The sequence below is a fragment of the Phoca vitulina genome, unplaced genomic scaffold, assembly GCF_004348235.1.
Source record: "Phoca vitulina isolate PV1807 unplaced genomic scaffold, GSC_HSeal_1.0 scaffold11, whole genome shotgun sequence".
NCBI lineage: Eukaryota > Metazoa > Chordata > Mammalia > Carnivora > Phocidae > Phoca > Phoca vitulina.
This window is the reverse complement of record NW_022589714.1, coordinates 31,830,859-31,851,721: the sequence shown is the minus strand read 5'-3', so window position 1 is coordinate 31,851,721 and position 20,863 is coordinate 31,830,859. Positions and strand designations below refer to the sequence as shown.

The 20,863-nt window shown below is 37.7% G+C and overlaps 1 protein-coding gene across 1 annotated transcript in view; it reads right to left on the bottom strand.

Annotated features, from left to right (window-relative positions):
- PKHD1 (PKHD1 ciliary IPT domain containing fibrocystin/polyductin) overlaps positions 1–20,863 on the bottom strand; it is a 440,651-nt gene that overhangs the window by 378,202 nt on the left and 41,586 nt on the right. Inside the window, exons 23-28 of the mRNA XM_032410150.1 lie at positions 20,429–20,613; positions 19,631–19,753; positions 18,331–18,436; positions 17,323–17,598; positions 4,790–4,920; positions 2,697–2,832 (exon numbers count right to left, since the gene is read on the bottom strand). Of these exons, the coding sequence (XP_032266041.1) occupies positions 2,697–2,832; positions 4,790–4,920; positions 17,323–17,598; positions 18,331–18,436; positions 19,631–19,753; positions 20,429–20,613 (957 nt within the window). The remainder of the gene's footprint in view (positions 1–2,696; positions 2,833–4,789; positions 4,921–17,322; positions 17,599–18,330; positions 18,437–19,630; positions 19,754–20,428; positions 20,614–20,863) is intronic.

Genomic DNA, 20,863 nt, shown 5'->3' with positions numbered 1-20,863 from the left:
CTCTCCTGTGTCTCATAGAGACTCAGCTCAGGCTAAAGCATCTCTAAAACTCCTTTAGCTGCTAACGTTTGAGAACTACAGAGTTGGCATCTACAGAATAGCACAGTCCATCAGGCGAGGAGGAGAAGAGGCTACTTGAAAGAGAAAAGTCAAACACAAGGGGTTGTGGGGTTTGGGAAGACTGACTCTAGGTTCAAATCCTTGCTCTGTCATTTTCCTATCTGTGTGAGTCTGGATGACTTACTTTGGGCTCTCAAAGCCTTGGATTTTTCATCGGTAAGATGGTAAGCCCACCTTACTGTAAGGATTAAGTTAGACATCCTAGGACAGTCTCTGGTACAGTACATCATTCAAAAGCCCTCCATTAACTTCATTTTGTTTCTTGCTCCACACCCTCTTTACTTCTTCATGCCTTCCCAACTTCATTTCTACTGTGAAGTCTGAAACCTCAGTGTATTGACTTTGAAGGATTTCAGGGTTGAACAAGAAAAAAGACATGACAGTGAGGTGGCAGGAGCACAAAAAAATGAGTTTTATATGGGTGGTGCTTTGACAGGTTTGCATGGCTACCAAAATCTCACAGCATGAGACCTTCCACAGGCAACATTAGGAGACCACCACCCAGAAGGGTAGGAAGGCAAGGGAACTCCCCGGGACGAGGGATAGGGGGCTATGTGTTTAGATGATGTCACTTAGCAGTAGTCTCTGGCTTGGAGACCTCCAAAGGGCACCAGTGGCTTAGAGTATTTTATAGCCCCCAACTTTATCTTATCTATCGCTAACAGAGGTTGGATACAGTTTTGCAGGGTATGCAAAATGGCAGGCTCTAAAAGGTTAAAAATCTGGGGTTTTATTGGGGGGCTTATATTTTAAATAATTGGTTATGTAAAAATTTGAGTTTGACATTGGCATGTTTTTGAGCGAATGGGTCCCAGCCTGCTGTCAAGTAGTAAACAACATAGGGCCAATATACGCAGGACATCTTTGGCTTATCTATATAACACTCAGCATCTGGCAGAATGATGCCATTCACTCCACAAAGCATTTGTTGAGTACTTACTCCATGCTGGTGCCTAGATTCAATTACTTTTACCTAGTTTACCTCCAATTTTCACAGTAACCTTGAAAGAATTATTCCCACCTAGCAGGTAGAGACACTAAAGATAGAGGAATTCAACTATCTTGCCCAAGGAGTGGCTGAGTTTGGATTCATTCAGATCCAGTACTGCCTAACCACAAAAACCACATGCATGGTTCTGCACATTAGGTTCACCCTCCCCCTCTCCTGTCCCTCTTCCTCTCTTTCTTCAATTTCATCTTGGCTTCACTGTTATCATCAACATCATCATCTCCTGGGTGGAGATTTATAGCATTCCAACTATCAAATGAGACTTTCCCAGTAGGCTTCCACTCTTTGGGGATTTTATAACATGTTCTTCTTTATTCTGCCTGTAGAAAGATTTAAATGCAAGTGGAAATTCTGCAAATCATGCATGTTGTAAATATCAATAACATGAACTCCTTGGGTTCTTGTTCTATTGTCAAGCTAATCCTAGATGCCTCTGAAACACTGATGTAATGTACTAATTCTTTTCATCATAGATAGGAAATTGTATTAAAAGCCAAAATCTTGGAATCTGAATAGAACACAGAACTCCCTCCTTTCTTTCCTATTTTGTTGGGAAGACTCTATACCACTAAGGAATTTTACACACTTTGGTCACCTGAGGCATCAAATCCTTCTTCTGCACTAACTGAGCTGAACAATATTGAGAGGCTAAAGGACACGTCCCTTTATTTATGTGCTCTTGAGCAATGGAAAATGAAAATAGTACCAGAAAAATTGAGTCCAAGTTTTTTCTTTGGGAAATGCGTTGGCCTTTTATAATAAATCCTTAGATATGGCTGCCATAAACTCTCTCTTATCTGGCATCCAGTTAACCAGAAAGGCATGTTACCTGGTACTTTTCTAAATCGATATGGTATGACATAATAATAAATTGTTATAAGCTCATCCTATCATATCATCTGAGTTATCAATGAAAGATTAAATTGTTTCAAGTAGTTCTATGCTAAAGAATTCCTTCTTTTTATACATAGTATGTCTCAAGGAATAAGAATTCTTGGTTAATCAGAACACCTTATTCTCTAAGCATATCAAATAGCCACTGCAATAGAACTTGATGCCAAAAAAATGGTATTTTACAGCAAAGTATGAATGGTTAACTGCTTAGAATCTGCAACCAGACTGCTTGGGTTCAAATCACAGCTCTGTTACTTACTAAAGGTAACATCTTAGATAAGTTATTTCAGTTCCCTGTTCCTTAGTTTCTTAACCTATAAATTTAAAATAATAATCTTATAAATTAATGGCAGGGATTAAAGTCTATTACATGTCTGTGCTATCATTAGCATATAGCAGGTGCTCAATAAGTATATATTGAATTGTTACCTTTGAATTCTCATGTCATTTTCATGATGGAAATGGTCCCAATTTTATAAAGGAAAAAAATAGATATAAGGAGATTTACTCAGTGATGGCTAAAATGAAAATAGCAGTGTTCCAGTTTCCAGAAAAAATAATTTCCATTCAAAATATAATGCTATCTTTGATATAATTAAGAGACCATTGTTCCCCTTCTTTATAGGATCAATGGCCTAAAAATAAAAAGATGTTGCAGTATCATGTATTTTACCTGCTATGTTGCTCCTGTTTCTGCTCAGGGACATGATCACTGGATTTAAAGAGGAGACATATGTAAATGCCATAGGAAGAACTGCAGAATGGTTCCCTGTAACCACAGTCAAATTCACAATGGGTCCATCTTTCCCCTGAAAAATCAGTTTTTAAAATCAAACCTCTGTAAATAAGACTGACTTGAGAGAAGTCCATATAGAATTAGTTTAAAAGGTTAATTTCAAGAAAATTATTTTTTTAAAGTATATTGCTACTTTCAAGTCTCTCACTCACACTCTCTCTCTTTCTCTTTCTCACACACTCACACATACACACAGTGACAATTACTTAGAATAGGCAAGTGTGGCATCCAACTGATTAAAGAGTAAATAAGAATGATTTGCAATTAACACACCAGTTGGTTCTGCAAAAAAATGGCAATTTCAAACATATCTATACTTAGCTAAACTATCCATCAGGTGTAATAATATTTTCAGACATGGAAATACTCAGAAAACTTCCCTCCCACATATTCTTTCCTAGGATGTTTCTTTAGGCTATGGTCTCATAACATAAACAACAGCCAAAAAAGAAGATATGAACTCCGAAAGACAGTGAATCTACCCAAGAGAGCAATCAAGGGAAGTGCTAGGATTAAATCTGTAGAACAAACCAAGAAAACACCAAGTTAGATTGAAGCAGGAGAACAGACAGCTTCAAGGAAAAAGAGTAATTGATGTGATGAAATTTTTTTAAGGTAGAGGATTTTTATTATGAGGAAAACATATTAGGAAAAAGAATTAGAATCTCTAAGAAAGAAAACTATAAAATAAAAAATATATTACCTGATTCTGCCCACATCATTAAAATAGTTATAATAATGTAAACATAGTTTATTGATTTAACAAAGAAATGGTACTGTAACTATATTCAAAAAATTAAAAGTAGTTGTTTCAAAAAAGGGAACTTGAAGAAGGGTGCAAAGAGGTAAGAGAGCAGGATTGTTTTACTATTTTCCTTTTAATCTTTGCATGTATTACTTGGATCAAAATTTAAAGTTTGTTTTTTAATGCTTATTCTCTCTAGCAAAAGAAATCTGAACAAGGCAAATTTTACCAAAAGAAATTTCAGATAACAGGATACTACATATCAAAAGCTTTAGATTCATTTATCCTGAGAAAAATAAATATGCTCCAAAATGTAGTGGGATGACCCAATTTCTGTTGTTTAAAATAGGATATTTTGAAAATTATCTTAATGTCCAATAATAGGGAAGAGTTAAACAAGTTACTGTACAACTATATATTGGAATTCCATACAGTTTATATGTAAATGTGAACATTTCACAATATTTGAATAACTAGATAAGATAAAAATGTAGGGCCAGAGATCAAAGATGATTCTGAAATTTCTCTTCCAGGGGTCTTTATCTGTTCAGTAAACAGTCATCCTTTGGGGTCATGAATGTGCTGAGAATGTTGATGACACTGAACTGGGAATAGATAGTTCAACTTCCACTGTGAGCATGACTCTCACCAACAGAACCAGGGAAGAATGTGGACTCAAATCTCCTGGTAGGCTATGAGATAGTACTAACTGAAGAAGAAAGGGAAAGCTCAGGGACTTGTTTTTAAAGGAAAAAAGAAGCATAAGGGAATAATTAGGAAGACATTTTATAGGAACCAGACATTCTAGAAGTTTCTAAGTCCCACCATTTATATCCATGCCAGAAAACAAAAGTGCTAGTGAAAACTAAGTTATTGTTGCTTGCTTAAGAGAGAAATGAGATGATAATATATGTAAGTTTTGCAAATCAATACCCAGAAAATGCACTAGATAAATTCATTTATTCTGTGGCATTATTATTCACTGAGAGTATGAACTGGGACTGCCTGATTGTGTTCTTTTAAAAGAAATCAACTGATGTTAATTGCAAGCCCCACTGGTGGAGTCAGCCTCCCACTTTATTGCAAGATAGGCAATATCAACAATATTAGCATACTCTCATGATGAAAAGGTCATGTTGGTTAATTAAGTTCTAAAAAAGATTCGTGAAAACCCTTACACTACATGTTAACAATGGCCACCCACCTGAGAGGAGATTCCACTTACTCTGGGGGGAACTTTGCATTGAATTCTTCGTGAACTGCTTGTGGTGATGTTGATGGCACAAGACCGAGATCCAAATAACACCAGGCTCACATCTTCCAAACCAGAGCCTTGGATGGTGGCCCAGAGCCCTCCTGCAATAAATCAAGCATTTTCAGATGGAATGAAGAGCCATACAGGTAGACAAAAATTATTTGTCCACAAGAGAGAGAAAATGAAATTAAAATATGAAGCTCCTTAGTCAAAACACAAGTCCTGCTCAAACTGCAGAAAAAGACTGATGCTAAATATATAAACTACTATATAAACAGGGAGAAATGGTAAGTAGAAGGCAGGGAGAAGGAGTAACACATCCTGGAGATATTTAAAAATAAAACATAGATAAATGCTGCCAAGAGTCAGGGAAGTAAAGTAGATGGTCTCTGAAAACTCTTCCTGCCCTAGAGTTTTAAATATCATCCCTGCCAATCCTATAGAACTTATTCTCTTTCTGAGATATCAAGTATAAGAGAGCATCATGGTACAAAGTGCTGGGGCCCAAAGTCAGGGCCACAGATCACTCTGCCACTTAAAGCAGATCATTTGTAACATTGACCCTGAGTTCACTGGTTCTCACTCCCTCATCTTTAAATGACAGCCTTAGCCCTTCCAGTTCATGATTTGATACCACAAATACCAGGTTCTAGTCTCCATGATGCTGTAGAGGTGACTGACATCACCTTCCACTGCCATCAGGATTTCTGTACTAACCACTGAAGAACAAACACAGATACTTCTGTCTCCTTGCTGTAGACATCGGTATGAAGAGACATGGCACCAATCATAGTGATATTATGCCACACTTTTGGAGGACCAGCACTTGATCAAGCTAACGAATAGAAAGCTCATTTATTATTCCTGAGGGCAAGGATTCCAGTCTGCCATCTCCCCAGAAGGGGATACAAGAGAGGCAGGGAGGCCACCAAATAGGGAGACACATACACCTTGAGAGTGGGAAGTGGGTGCAGGAACAAGGTTATCTTCCCCAAGCATGTTAGGGTGAGACAGCAGAACTTATCCAACCTGATGAACACCTTTCAGGAGAATGTGACTGCATGGAATTATACCCTGAAGTTAAATATATGAACTTGCCCTGAAGATTCAGAGATAGAGAATAAAATTGAAGAAAAGAGCCAATTTACAATAGTAACACAAAAGATACAATATCTGAAAACATTGTTGACAAGAAATATTCAAGAACATGAAGAATTTGAAGAAACCTTTGAAATGCTACTGTGGAACTTAATAGATGGATTAAAACTTAAATTTAAAAAACCTAAAATAAATGGGTAGAAAAAGTGAACCTCATGAAGGTAGCATATCTTTCAAAATAAACTGAGGCATCAATACAATCCCAATAAAAATACAAAGAGGATTTTTTATTTAACTTAGACAAGCTGATTTTAAAATTAAAAAAAATAATAATAGCAATAGACAGAATACAAAATTTGAAAAATAAGAGCAACGGGGTCTTCTGCCAGACATTAAAATATCTTATAAAACTACTATAATTAAAATGTAAAAAATGCAGTAATAAAACATGCACATTCAGACAGATCATTGAAACAGAATAGGAAGTTTAGAAATAAACCCAGAAAAGTAAGAGGCTATAGGAAATGATAAATGTGGCATTTCATATAAGTGAAAAATAGATGAATTTTCTAATAAGTAAAATAAGTGAATAGTATTGAAAAAATTAAATCTGATCTCCTACCTCACATCCTCACCAAAATAAATTCCAAAGTGATCAAATATTTAAACTTTTATTTAAAAAAAAAAAGAAAACATTAAAAGAAAGAGAAGGCAATATGGGAAAACTTATTTTTATATAATTTCAGAGAGGCAAAGCCCATTCTAAGTATTTTATAAATCCCAAAGCCATAAAAGAAAGATTGATACACTTACTGCATAGACACATCGCCAAAGGTAAGGGAAACAAAGGCAAAAATGAGCTATTGGGATTTCATTAAGATAAAAAGCTTTTGCACAGCAAAAGAAACAGTCAACAAAACCAAAAGACAACCGACAGAATGGGAGAAGATATTTGCAAATGACATATCAGAGAAAGGGCTAGTATCCAAAATCTATAAGGAACTTACCAAACTCAACACCCAAAGAACAAATAATCCAATCAAGAAATGGGCAGAAGACATGAACAGATATTTCTGCAAAGAAGACATCCAAATGGCCAACAGACACATGAAAAAGTGCTCAACATCACTTGGCATCAGGGAAATGCAAATCAAAACCATGAGATACACCTCACACCAGTCAGAATGGTTAAAATTAACAAGTCAGGAAATGACAGATGTTGGCAAGGATGCAGAGAAAGGGAACACTCCTACACTGTTGGTGGGAATGCAAGCTGGTGCAGCCACTCTGGAAAACAGTAGGAAGGTTCCTCAGAGTTGAAAATAGAGCTACCCTACAACCCAGCAATTGCACTACTGGGTATTTACCCCAAAGATACAAATGTAGTAATCCAAAGGGGCACCTGCACCCCAATGTTTATAGTAACAGTGTCCACAATAGCCAAACTATGGAAAGAGCCCAGATGTCCATCGACAGATGAATGGATAAAGAAGATGTGAGATACACACACACACACACACACACACACACACACACACAGGAATATTACGCAGCCATCAAAAAATGAAATCTTGCCATTTGCAACGATGTGGATGGAACTAGAGGGTATTATGCTAAGAGAAATAAGTCAATCTGAGAAAGACAATTATCATATGATCTCACTGATATGTGGAATTTGAGAAACAAGGCAGAGGATCATAGGGGAAGAGAGGAAAAAATGAAACAAGACAAAACCAGAAAGGGAGACAAACCATAAGAGACTCTTAATCTCAGGAAACTCCAGGGTTGCTAGAGGGGAAAGGGTGGGGGGATGAGGTTGCTAGGTGATGGACATTGGGGAGGGTATGTGTTGTGGTGAGCGCTGTGTGTTGTGTAAGACTGATGAATTACAGGCCTGTACCTCTGAAACAAATAATACATTATATGTTAATAATAAAAAAATGAATTACAAAAATACTAAACAAGTAGACAAACATATAAAGGGCTTACATCCACAATATATATATTAAAAAAAAGCTCTTAAAATCAATAAGAAAGAAAAATAATCCAATTGAAATAAAGTGGGCTAAGGAGATGGACAGGTGACTGAAAAGAAAATACAATGCTTCTTAAACTTATGAAAAGATACTTAATTTCTCTCTTAGCAAAGTAAATACAAAGTAAAACTACAATGAAATGTTATTTTTCTTCCATAAAATAGGCAAATATCAAAAAGTTTGGTAACAACACTGTGTTAGTAAGATGTGGTAAGTATATAGTCATATATATTGCTACACAGACAATAAACTATAAAACCTCTAAAGAGAATATTTTGGTATTATCAAAATTTTAAATGTACATAACCTCTTGACTCAGCAATTCCACTTCTAAGATGTTATACTACTATTTTTTTCACATACATGCAAAATGGAACAACTGCATACCCACATAACAAAAGAATGAAGTTGGACCCTGTTTTAGGCTGAAATGTTTCCCCCAAAATTCATATTTTGAAGTCCTACCTGCCAATACCTCAAAAGGTGACCTAATTTGGCAAGAGGGTCATTGCAGCTGTAATCAGTTAAGACAAGATGAAGTCATACTGGAGTGTGGGCCCCAATCCAATATGACTAATATCCTCATAAAAAGAAATAATTTGGACACAGAAAAGATACAGGGAGAACACCAAGTGAAGATGAAAGAGGAGATCAGGGTGATGTTTCCCCAAGCCAAGGAACACCAAAGATTGCCAGCAAACCACCGGAGGCTAAGGGAGAGGCACAAAACAGATTCTCCTTCATAGGCTGGTTCAGAAGGAATCAACTTGGTCGACACCTTGATCCTTGACTTCTGGCCTCCAGAACTGTGAGACGATAAATTTCTGTTGTTTAAGCCGTCCAGTTTCTGGTACCTGGATAAGCAGCCCTAGAAAATTAAGACAGACCCCTACCTCACACCATAAGCAAAAATTAAAATAAATGAAATACCTAAATGCAAAAGCTAAAACTATAAAACTCTCGGGAAAAAAATATGCATAAATCCTAGTGACATTGGATTAGGCCATTATTTCTTAGATATGACACCAAAGCGTAAGTACCAACAAGAATAGGACAAACTAGACTTCACCAAAATTAAAAACCACAAACCGTGCTGCACAAGCCATGAGAGAGATAAGCAAGAGAAAAAAGGATTAGAGAAGATGTATAAAAACAACCACAAAACAAGTAACAAAAAGGCAATAAATACATACTTATCAATAATTACTTTGAATGTAAATGAACTAAATGCTCCAATCAAAATACATAGGGTGACGGAATGAATAAAAAAGTTAAGACCCATCTATATGTTGCCTACAAGAGACTCATTTCAGATCTAAAGACCCATATAGATTGAAAGTGAGGAGATACAGAAACATTTTCCATGCAAATGGATGTCAAAAGAAAGCCAGGGTAGCAATATTTATATCAGGAAAAATAGACTTTAAGAGAAAAACTGTAACAAGAGACAAAGAAGGACACTATATAATAATAAAGGGAAAAATCCAACAAGATATAACAATTGTAATTATTTATGCACCCAACATAGGAACACCCAAATACATAAACAGTTAATAACAATCATAAAGGAAATAATAGATACTAATACAGTAACAGTAGGGGATTTTAATAGCTCACTTATGTCAATGGACAGATCATCTAGAAAATCAATGAGGAAGCAGTGTCTTTGGAGGACATATGGGACCATATGGATCTAATGGACATATTCAGAACATTCCATCCTAAAACAGCAGAATACACATTCTTTTCAAGTGCATATGGAACATTCTCCAGAATATATCACACAATAGGCCATAAAACAAATCTCAATAAATCCAAAAAGATCGAAGTCATACCATGCATCTTTTCTGACCACAACACTACGAAACTAGAAATAAATCACAAGAAAAAATCTGGAAAGACCACAAATACATGGAGGTTAAATAACATGTTACTAAACAATGAATGGGTCAACCAAGAAATCAAAGAAGAAATCAAAAATTACAAATGAAAATGAAAACACAATGGTCCAAAATCTTTGGGATGCAACAAAAGCAGTTCTAAGAGGGAAGTTTACAGAAATACAGGCCTACCTCAAGAAGCAAGAAAAATCTCAAATTAACAACCTACCCTGACATCTAAAGGAACTAGACAAAGAACAAACAAAACCCAAAACCAGCAGAATGAAGGAAATAATAAAGATTAGAACAGAAATAACATAAAACACAATAGAACAGATCAATGAAACCGGGAGTTGGTTCTTTGAAAAGATTGACCAAATTGATAAACCTGTAGCCCAACTTGTCAAAACAGAAAGAGAGAGGACTCAAATCAGCAAAACCAGAAATAAAAGAGGAGAAATAAAAACTGACAACACAGAAATACAAAGAATTGGAAAAGAATATTATAAAAAAATTATATGCCAATTACTGGACAATTTAGACAGAATTGATAAATTCCTAGAAACATATAACCTACCAAAACTGAAGCATGAAGAAACAGAAAACTTGAAGAACCCAATTACCAGCAATGAAATTGAATCAGTAATCAAAAAATTCCCAACAAACAAAAGTCCAGGACCAGATGGCTTCACAGGCGAATTCTACCAAACATTTATAGAAGAGTTTATCCCTATTCTTCTCAAACTATTCCAAAAAATAGAAGATGAAAGAAAGCTTCCAAATTCATTCTATGAGGCCAGCATTACCCTGATACCAAAACCAGATAAAGATACCACAAAAAAAGAGAACTAGAGGCCAATATTCTGGATGAACATAGGTGCAAAAATCCTCAATAAAATATTAGCAAACTGCATACAACAGTACATTAAAAATATTCACCATGACCAAGTGGTACTTATTTCTGGGATGCAAGGGTGGTTCAATATTTGCAAATCAATAAACATGATACATCATATCAAGAAGAGAAAGGATAAAAACAATATAATCATTTCAATAGATGCAGAAAAGGCATTTGACAAAGCACAACATCAATTTATGATAAAAATCCTCAACAAAGTTGGTTTAGAGGGTACATACCTCAACATAATAAAGGGCTTATATGAAAAACCTACAGCTAACATCATCCTCAATGGTGAAAAACTTAAGAGCTTTTCTTGTAAGGTCAAGAATAAGACAGGGGGGCACCTGGGTGGCTCAGTTGGTTAAGCGACTGCCTTCAGCTCAGGTCATGATCCTGGAGTCCCGGGATCGAGTCCCGCATCGGGCTCCCTGCTCAGTGGGGAGTCCGCTTCTCCCTCTGACCCTCCTCCCTCTCGTGCTCTCTGTCTCTCATTCTCTCTCTCGCAAATAAATAAATAAAATCTTTAAAAAAAAAAAAAAAAAAGAACAAGACAGGGATGTCCACTCTTGCCATCTTTATTCAACATAGTACTGGAAGCCCCAGCCACAGCAATCAGACAAAAGAAGGGAATAAAAGGCATCCAAATTGGCAATGAAGAAATAAAACGTCCACTATTTGCAGATGATATGATACTATATGTAGAAAATGCTAAAGACTCCACCAAAAAATTGCTAAAACTGATAAATGAATTCAGTAAAGTTGCAGGATACAAAATCAATGTACAGAAACCCATTGCATTTCTACACACTAATAATGAAGTAACAGAAAGAGAAATTTTTTTAAAATCCCATCTACAACTGCACCAAAATTAATAAAATAAATTTAACCAAATAGGTGAAAGATTTGTACTCTGGAAACATAAAATATTGATGAAAGAAACTGAAGATGACACAAACAGAAAGACATTCCATGCTCATGGATTGGAAGAACAAAAATTGTTAAAACGTCCATACTACACAAAGCAATATACAGATTTAATGCAGTCCATATCAAAATACCAAAAGCATTTTTCACAGAACTAGAACAAACAATCCTAAAATTTGTATGGAACCACAGAAGATCCTGAACAGCCAAAGCAATTTTGAAAAAAAAAAAAGGAAACTGGAGGTATCACAATTCCAGACTTCAAGTTATACTACAAAGTTGTAGTAATCAAAACAATATGGTACTAGCACAAAAAGAGACACATAGATCAAAGGAACAGAATATAAATCCCAGAAATAAACCCACAATTATATGGTTAATTATCTTCAACAAAAGAGATAAGAGAATGGAATGGGAAAAAGACAGTCTCTTCCACAAATGGTGTTGGAAAAACTGGACAGCTACATGCAAAAGAATGAAACGGGCCCACGCACTTAGAGCATACACAAAAATAAACTCAAAATGGATTAGGGACCTAAGTGGAGACCTGAAACCATAAAAACCCTAGAAGAGAGAACAGGCAGTCGTTTCTCTGACATCAGCTGTAACACCATCTCTCCAGATGTTTCCTGAAGGAAACAAAAGCAAAACAAACTATTGGGACTACATCAAAATAAAAAGCTTCTGTATAGCAAGAAGCAACCAACAAAACTAAAAAAACAACCTACTGAATGGGAGAAGATATTTGCAAATGACATATCTGATAAAGGATTAGTATCCAAAATACATAAAGAACTTACACAACTCAACACCATAAAGCAAATCATCTAATTTAAAAATGGGCATAAGATATGAACAGACATTTCTCCAAAGAAGACATACAGATGACCAACAGACACATGAAAAGATGCTCAACATCTCTCATCATCAGGGAAATGCAAATCAAAACCATAATGCAATATCAACTCATACCTGTCAGAATGGCTAAAATCGAAAAGTCAAGAAACAAGTGTTCATGAGGATGTGGAGAAAACAGAACCCTCGTGCATTATTGATGGGAATGCAAACTGGTGCAACTACTGTGCAAAACAGTATGGAGGTTCCTCAAAAATTAAAAATAGAACTACCCTACAATCAAGTAATCACATTACTGAGTATTTACCCAAAGAATATGAAAATACTAATTCAAAGGGATACATGCACCCCTATGTTTATTGCAACATTATTTACAATAGTAGAATCATGGAAGTAACCCACGTGTCCATCAATGGATAAAGAATGGATAAAGAAGATGTGAGATATATATATCTATATATCTCAGAATATTATTCAGCCGTAAAAAATGAAATCTTGCCATTTGCAACAACATGGAAGGAGCTAGAGAGTATATTGCTAAGTGAAATAAGCCAGTCAGAGAAAGTCAAATACCATATGATTTCACTCATATATAGTATTTAAGCAACAAAACAAAAGAACAAAGGGGAAAAAAAGATAAACTAAAAAACAGACTCAACTATAGAGAACAAACAGTTACTAGAGGGCAGGTGGGTGGGGGAATGAGTGAAATAGGTAAAGGGGATTAAGAGTACACTTATCATGATGAACACTGAGTAATATATAGAACTGTTGAATCATTATATTGTACACCTGAAATAATATAATACTGTATGTTAATTACACTGGAATTAAAATTTTTAAAAATTTAAAAACAACTTTTGTGCTCCAAAGAATACTATCAAGAAAATAAAAAGACAACCCACAAAAAGGGAAAAAAATACATGCAACTCATATATCTGATGAGACTCTTACCCACCATATATAAAGAACTCTTATAACTCAATAATAAAAGGACAAATAACCCAATTTTTTAAATGGCCAAAGGATTTGGATGAGCATTTCTCCAAAGATACCCACAAATGGTTAAGAAGGACATGAAAAGATGTTCAACATCATTAGTCATTAGGAAAATTCAAATCAAAATCACGATGATAATAGGTTCCAGTTCAAGATGGCAATGTAGGAAGACTCTGAACTCACCTCCTCCACAGAACATACCAAATTACACCTCTTAATAGAACAATTCCTCCTGGAGAAGAACTGAGAGCTGACTGACCAGCTAGCTATTAAACAGCCAAAGACAGAGAGAATGGCAAGAGAACAGTGAGAGATATGCAAAGACAGTAACAAGAACACCCACCCCCGATGTTGAAAATGGCTGTGGTGAGGAACAGTACTGAAGGACCAGGAACAGATCCTTCTGTCCTTGGGAACACAAAAAAACCTGCAGTTTAAAGAGCAACTAGCATATAAAAGAGACAACACTAAAACTCTGTCAAGTGGTTGAGTTGCTGCCAGAAAGCTCTTCAGATCACAGGGACTGGAGAATGACACAGTTCACAATCCTATCCCACCATAAAAGCCTAGACCAGACTAGGGTCTAGACACCATAACTGGAATGTTCAGTCATCTTGGTGAGCTTATGACTTTAGCAAGCCCACGGTCCACAAGCTTGCACCAACCACCCTGTGGTGCTAGGGCACAGAAAACAAACTGTGGAGTTGTGGGGGGTTTTGTTTGTTTTAATTTATACTGTTTTATTGTATTTTTACTTTTTAAAATGTCTTGTCTTATTTTGTTTTTATTTTTTTTCTTGGTTTTGTTCTTTTCTTTCTTGTTCTTTTTTCTTTTCTCCTTTTTTCTTCTTTTTTTTCTTCTTTCTTTTTTCTTCTTTCATCTTATTTTTTTAATTTTATTATTATTTGTTTCTTTATTCTCTCTGTAAAAAGTCATGGTTTAAAAGAGTAACTAGCATATACATCCATAGCTCCAGTCAGCAAAAATACACACAGTCTGCCCAACTCCACAGAGAAGTAGGCATTTTGCCTAATCCATAGAAACAAACACAGAAAGTCATGCAAAATGGGGAGACAGAGGAATATGCTCCAAAAGAAAGAACAAGAAAAAAACTTAGTAAAAGAATTAAGTGGAACCAAAATAAGTAACAGACCTGATAAAGAATTTAAAGTAATGATCATAAAGATACTCACTAGGCTGGAGAAAAGAATGGAAAAACTTGGTGAGAGCTTCAATAAAGAGAATATATTTTTAAAAACCAGTCAGAGTTGAATACAATAACTAAAATTAAAAAACACACTAGAAGGAATCAACAGATTACAGGATGCAGAAGAATGTATCAATGATCTGGAAGACAAGGTAATGGAAAATTTAGGCTCAGGTCATGATCTCAGGGTCCTGGGATCAAGTCCCATGTCAGGCTCCGCACTCAGCAGGGAGTCTGCTTGAGGATTCTCTCTCTCTCTCTCTCTCTCCCTCTCCATCTCCCCCTCACACACTCTCTCTCTCTTAAAAAAAAAAAAAACAAAACCCTTTCTAGGGTGCTTCTGCATATGGGCAAGTGGTGATTTCAAATGTTATTGATTACATTACTTTATGTATTCATTACATATAAAGCTATTCTGTAAATTCTTTGCTGGTAGGCCTCAATCTGGTTCTATTTAAACTCCCCATAGCAGCATTTCTCAAACTGTACTATTCCTAGAAATTGCCTGAGGATCCTGTTAAAGTGCAAATTGATTCAGGAGGTCTGGGGTGGAGGCTGAGACTCTGCGTTTCTAAAAAACTCCCCGATGATACAGATACCACTGGTCCAGAACCACACTTTGAGTGCCAAGATCTTCAGCATCTAGCGTGGGCCTTTATAATGTTGATTGATTGATTGATCGATTGACACTGGTTGATACTAGGTAAGTGGCAGAGCAGAGGAAGGGTTAGCAGGGAAAGTTTAGAGCCAGTAATTAGAAAAGTAGGAGCTAGAGCCTCTCTCTAGCTCCTTCCCTTTCCCCTTAGTCTTACTAAAAGCCGACTTGCACCCATCAAGACGCTACCCCTTCTCGGAGTCTTCCATCTTTTACTAAAGTATAGAAGGATGAAGTGCAATCCTCCTAGACAAATCCCTGCACTACGCATCGCTGGTACCGCATGCCCTGATAGGGTGACCGACTCATCCTGCTTTGCCTGGGACTTGCCAAGGTTTAGCACTGAGTTCCACAGCCTCACTTTAAAACTAAAAAGTCTCATGTCCTGGGAGACCCCTCAGTCCCAAGAAAACAGGACAGTTGGCCACCCCGCCTGTGAAAAGCACTCTACAGAGGGGAAGTGAAGATGACAGGGTCCCATGTGTGCACTTGAGGTGTGTGCAATCCAGTTGGTGGGGGGTGGAGAGGAGCTGAAGCGGGGTTTGTGTGACCTGAACTGCAAAGCCAACCTTCTAAGAAGATCAAAGCCACTTAAAAATCTCAGGAGAAGACACTGTTTTAGGCCCTAAATTCAAACCAATAATTACTGAGTTCCTAGAGAATATGATCTTTCACCCCGAGCTCCCCATATCATCTGGTCCCCGCCTGAAACCACCGAGAAATAGAGCAAGCTTGCTCGGTTCCTGTGCAGAGATGAGGCAGGGTGGGCCTCATAATTCACTCTTCCAGGCAAAGTCAAGTCAGAAATGAGCTGTTCCTTTGAGCAATGAGTCTGTGGCAGGAAATGCTTTAAAAAAAAAAAAAATGTTCTAAGCCACAGTTCTTTGACCAAGAGAATAAACAATGACACAAATCCAAGACATGAAAGAAAGTAGTTTTATGCTCTAAAAAATCATACATTAACACATATAAGTGTGAGTTTTCCTGACATTCTTACAATCTGGCTGGGTTGTTTTTAACTGGTTGTGTCCCTCAGAAGGCATGGAGAGATCCCTGGTTTCCATGGCACTAACCTACAATCCATGGGGTCAATGTCGGTAAGACCCACTGCCCTCTGTCTACCGCCCACTCAAATAGTAGTTGGCTTTGCATGCTAGCCGAGTATCCAACTATACATCAGTCCACAAACGATTGTGTACATGAGGCCTGTGCTTCATATTTGCAAATGTTTTTACTTTTCAAGGTCCTTTCCCACCTGTTGGCTCATTTTAATCTCACACAGAAGTAGGAGGCCTGTGAGTCAGGCATCATCAGGCCCGCTGCAGAGCTAAGTCAGCGGGGCGGCATAGAAGAAGCAGGAGGCTGAGCTTCTGAAAATCCCAGTTCGCAGCTAGCTCTACCTCTTCCCATTGGAAAGCCTTGGGCCAGTCACTCTGCTTCCAACCACCATTACCTCATCTAAAAAAAAGTGGATAATAATTCCATCTTTGGAGCAGCTCTAGGCATTTAGGGAGTGCGACTGCCCAGATGAGGTACTCAGTAAATGATACTGTGCCCATCATCATCGTTATTAGGAAACCACATCCCATAAAAGTAACTGGAACTCCTAAGGTCACATATCTGACTTTCGCAAGACAAGAACCCAGGCGCATGTCCCAGCTCCCAATCTGGTGGTGTTCCCCCTGGACCAAACTGTCCCAGTGCCTCAGTGACTGACCCAGTTATGCCTGACACCCTCAGCCAACTAGGATCCTTTATGGGGCAAGTGACTTCATTTAAGGGCTCAAAAGTCTGTAGCTCATTAGACAAAATTGCTGATGGCAGAAAACAAAAAGCTGTGACTCGTAGGGGATATAGAATTTATCACGTGACAGGACTAGGTTCCTCATATCGGCAAGCATGCTAGCTTCAGAGGGTCAGAGGCATGGTGGGGTGCTCCCCAGCTTACCAATCTCTGCAGCTCTGGAAGGCTCCACAGCATCCAGTCTGGGCTCCACGCTTAGGAAGAGGGCTTCTCCGCTGGCGTTGATGGCACGACCAGAAGGCCTCACCACCACGGAGAGCCGGTGCATTCCGACAGGGAGCAGGTCTGTCTGACAGACCACGTTCGTTTGGTTTGAGAAAAGAACTTTGCAAATCGTGTTGTTCACCGTAACCTCCAGGGCCTGGGGGTCACCGGAGAAACTAGTTCCAAAAATATAAACCAGTAGGTTGGTGTCACCATCTTAAAAGAGGGAAAAAAAAAATAAAAGAACAAAGTCATCTCTCAGTGATATAACTCCATTTAAGAGAACTCTGTCTAATGTCAAATGTTCATTCCCTCTCACCTTCCCCTCCCAAAATTCAAGGAGTTGAATGCTGACTCAAATATTGGGCATCTATATTTATTATGGCAGTATACAGCCCCCATCTGAAGTTTTCTCAAACTAGGAATAAGAGATCACTAGTCAACTTTTAAAAAATGAAAAAAAATCAAAATAAACAAATTTCAAAACAAGGGACAAAGAGAATAAAACATTTTAGGTCATCAAAACTCCACCTGTCTCGGGGCACCTGGGTGGCTCAGTCGGTTAAGTGTCTGACTCTTGGTTTCAGCTCAGGTCATGATCTCAGGGTGGTGAGATTGAGCCCCATGTCGGGCTCCCTGCTCAGCATGGAGCCTGCTTGGGATTCTCTCTCTTCCTCTCCCTCTGCCCTTCCCCTGCTCAGGTGTGCACTCTCTCTCTCTCTCTCTCTCTCTCTCTCAAAAAAAGAAAAAATGCTCCACCTGTCTCCATTTCAAACCATAACCATATCATTTAGATTGAACAAAAAATACACTTTCTGCTGCATCACTTAACATCCACCCCATGAATTGATGCACCTTCTGTCCACCCACCACCAGGTACACGGCCTCTAACAAATCACTCTGAGTCTGAAGTTCATGACTATATCAATGCCAACTCACAAATCATACCAAGGGAATACCACACAGAGTGGACCTGGGGAGTGGACCCTTCAAGGTACTGGAAAGAACAGGAACCTGAGCAATGGGCTGGTATATCATTCACTCGCACAACCACCTGAAAAAAATGCAGAAGAATTAAAGGCAAATGTATGCATTTCATGTGCTCAAGAGTATTCAGAAAGCACTTGTGAAATGTGCCCAAATTAACCTGTTTAATGACTCATTTTTTTTCTTTCTTCTATTTCTCAGTTACAAACCCTAATGAGTGATTCAAAACATGTTAGGCTTTCTTAAAATGACAGTTGTTTTGCTGAAACCTAACATTTCTACAATCAAATATGCTAAATCTTGAGTAAATTTCCTCTCTGTAGTAAATTTAATAAAATTCAAATTGCCCAAGGACTTTTTATCACTCTAGATTATATTCAACTGGATACCTGTGCAAAGTCCTTTATCTGCTGGTACATGCCAACAGAGTAGGCACCTTCCTTCCATTGTACTACGTGGATATGCACCTGGAAAACAGTGTACTTGGGCATTTGGTTTGGGGTCTTTTTGTCCTAGAATGGTAGGTCCCCAATAAGAGACTGCATGACTCTTCCTCTCACTGTTACTAATGTTAATCTGGTGGAACTCTACAATACTTGGAGATGGGGAAGGTGAAAAAAATAGGACTTGTTTGATGCTCTACATATAAAATATGGATTAAAAGCACACACTATATTTATAATACTGTTTGCTTATGGAGGGAAGGGGTGTGGGGATGGCACGAAGGCATACGTGATAAAGAACATTTCGATTTTATCTCTAGTGTTTTCTTTTATTCATAAACACACACAAAACATAATCTATCAAAATATTGGCAATTATTTGGTGTTGGTTACATTATTCTTTATAGTTTTAACATTTTAAATTTTCTCAAATTAAAAGCAGATGACTTATAACAGGAATATGGGCAGATGGAAAAGATAAAAAGACATTTTAAAGAGATAAGGCACTGACTTAGCTCATTTACTTTCCGGTGCCACTGTGTGGAGGTAATAAATCCTATGTAGCTACAGAGGTTCTCCATTTTTGGTACCATAATAACAGCATCGATAATTATAATAATAGGATGCTGTGCTTAGAAAGCGCTTCTATTTTCGAAGCATTTTTTATGCACTGTGGAAGTAGAGAGAGGACAGGCATAACTGTCTTTGTTTTATGGATTGGAAAACTGATCCTTGAAACTGGTCCACGTTACGTATCCGGGAGGGACTGAGACACCTGGAAGTGGTACTTGCACTTTGGGCGGTCCATCCACTCTCACCTGAGTGTGCTGGTTAGCAGTAACCAACATGTCTCCGAATATGGGTCCAAGAAAAACTCCACCATCATACACCACCCGCATGGTTGCAGCAGGGTTTACTCCAGTTAGATTTGCATCAGAGACCTGAGATGGTTATATTTCTGGTGAATTCTGTCACGGAACAGACATCTAATCTAAAAGAAGTCTAAATCTCATGATAAAGGGTCTTTTCACATAAAGGTAAGGGGCAAAGTGCTATAAGATGACTCTCATCCATCCTCCATCTCCACCCCAGTATTTTGTTTGAAAACCAGATGACCCAGAATACCATATAACGGGGATAAAATTTTATCTTGGGTTTCATTTTATAATAACCAAATGCTAGATGATCATTAGATTATTTTTTAAAACCCTAAATATGCAAGAGCATCTGGTTTTGTCATTATCCAGAGACAGCAAATCCTTTTTGAAACTTCCTTCTGCTGTGCCATCTGCCTCCATGATAATCTAAGTCAATCACATCTGCTTAAATTATCTAATAACAGATGTAGAATTATTGTATGGTGGACACCGACCAACAACTTCTACCTACACTGAGTTAGGGAAGGAGATGTTGGGTTTAAATTGCTTTACCAGCAATTTAATGTATGAGATGCAAAACATGCCTTGAAAACTTCCCGAAAGAAGATCACTGAACCCCTTTACGTGAATATTCCAACAAAATTAGTAATTCATGATGGTTTTCACTCATATAATTCTGATTTTTTTTTTTTACAAAATTGCTCCCAGACACCAAACCCACACCACTACCATACATACCCTCATGAAATTGGGCAAATCTCCAACTTGGGTGGACCAGGAGAGGGTCCACACATGCTCATAGCAAGACTTCAGCTCCTCCGTTACAATGAGGTCAGTGACGTTGAGGTACCTGGATGTAAGGCTATCAGCATTGTTCTGTAAGAGCTTGCGAAGGTGACTAGCGGATATACGCACAGGGACATCTGTGGGACAAGGTTTTGATATAAAACATACAAGATACGAATTACTCCACTGCGTGAGGTTTCCTCATCAAAATAACAGAGAAAAAATGTCAGGGTGTCCACTAATTATACAGGAGACCCTCAAGTTCAAAATATGCCTTTGAGTGAAACCCCAGCCCAGTTAACTGTGTGTTTCCTAAGGCAAATACAAGGAGAGGCCTACTTTTTATATTGTGATACCTTTAATCAGTATCCCATCTTATAGCAAGCA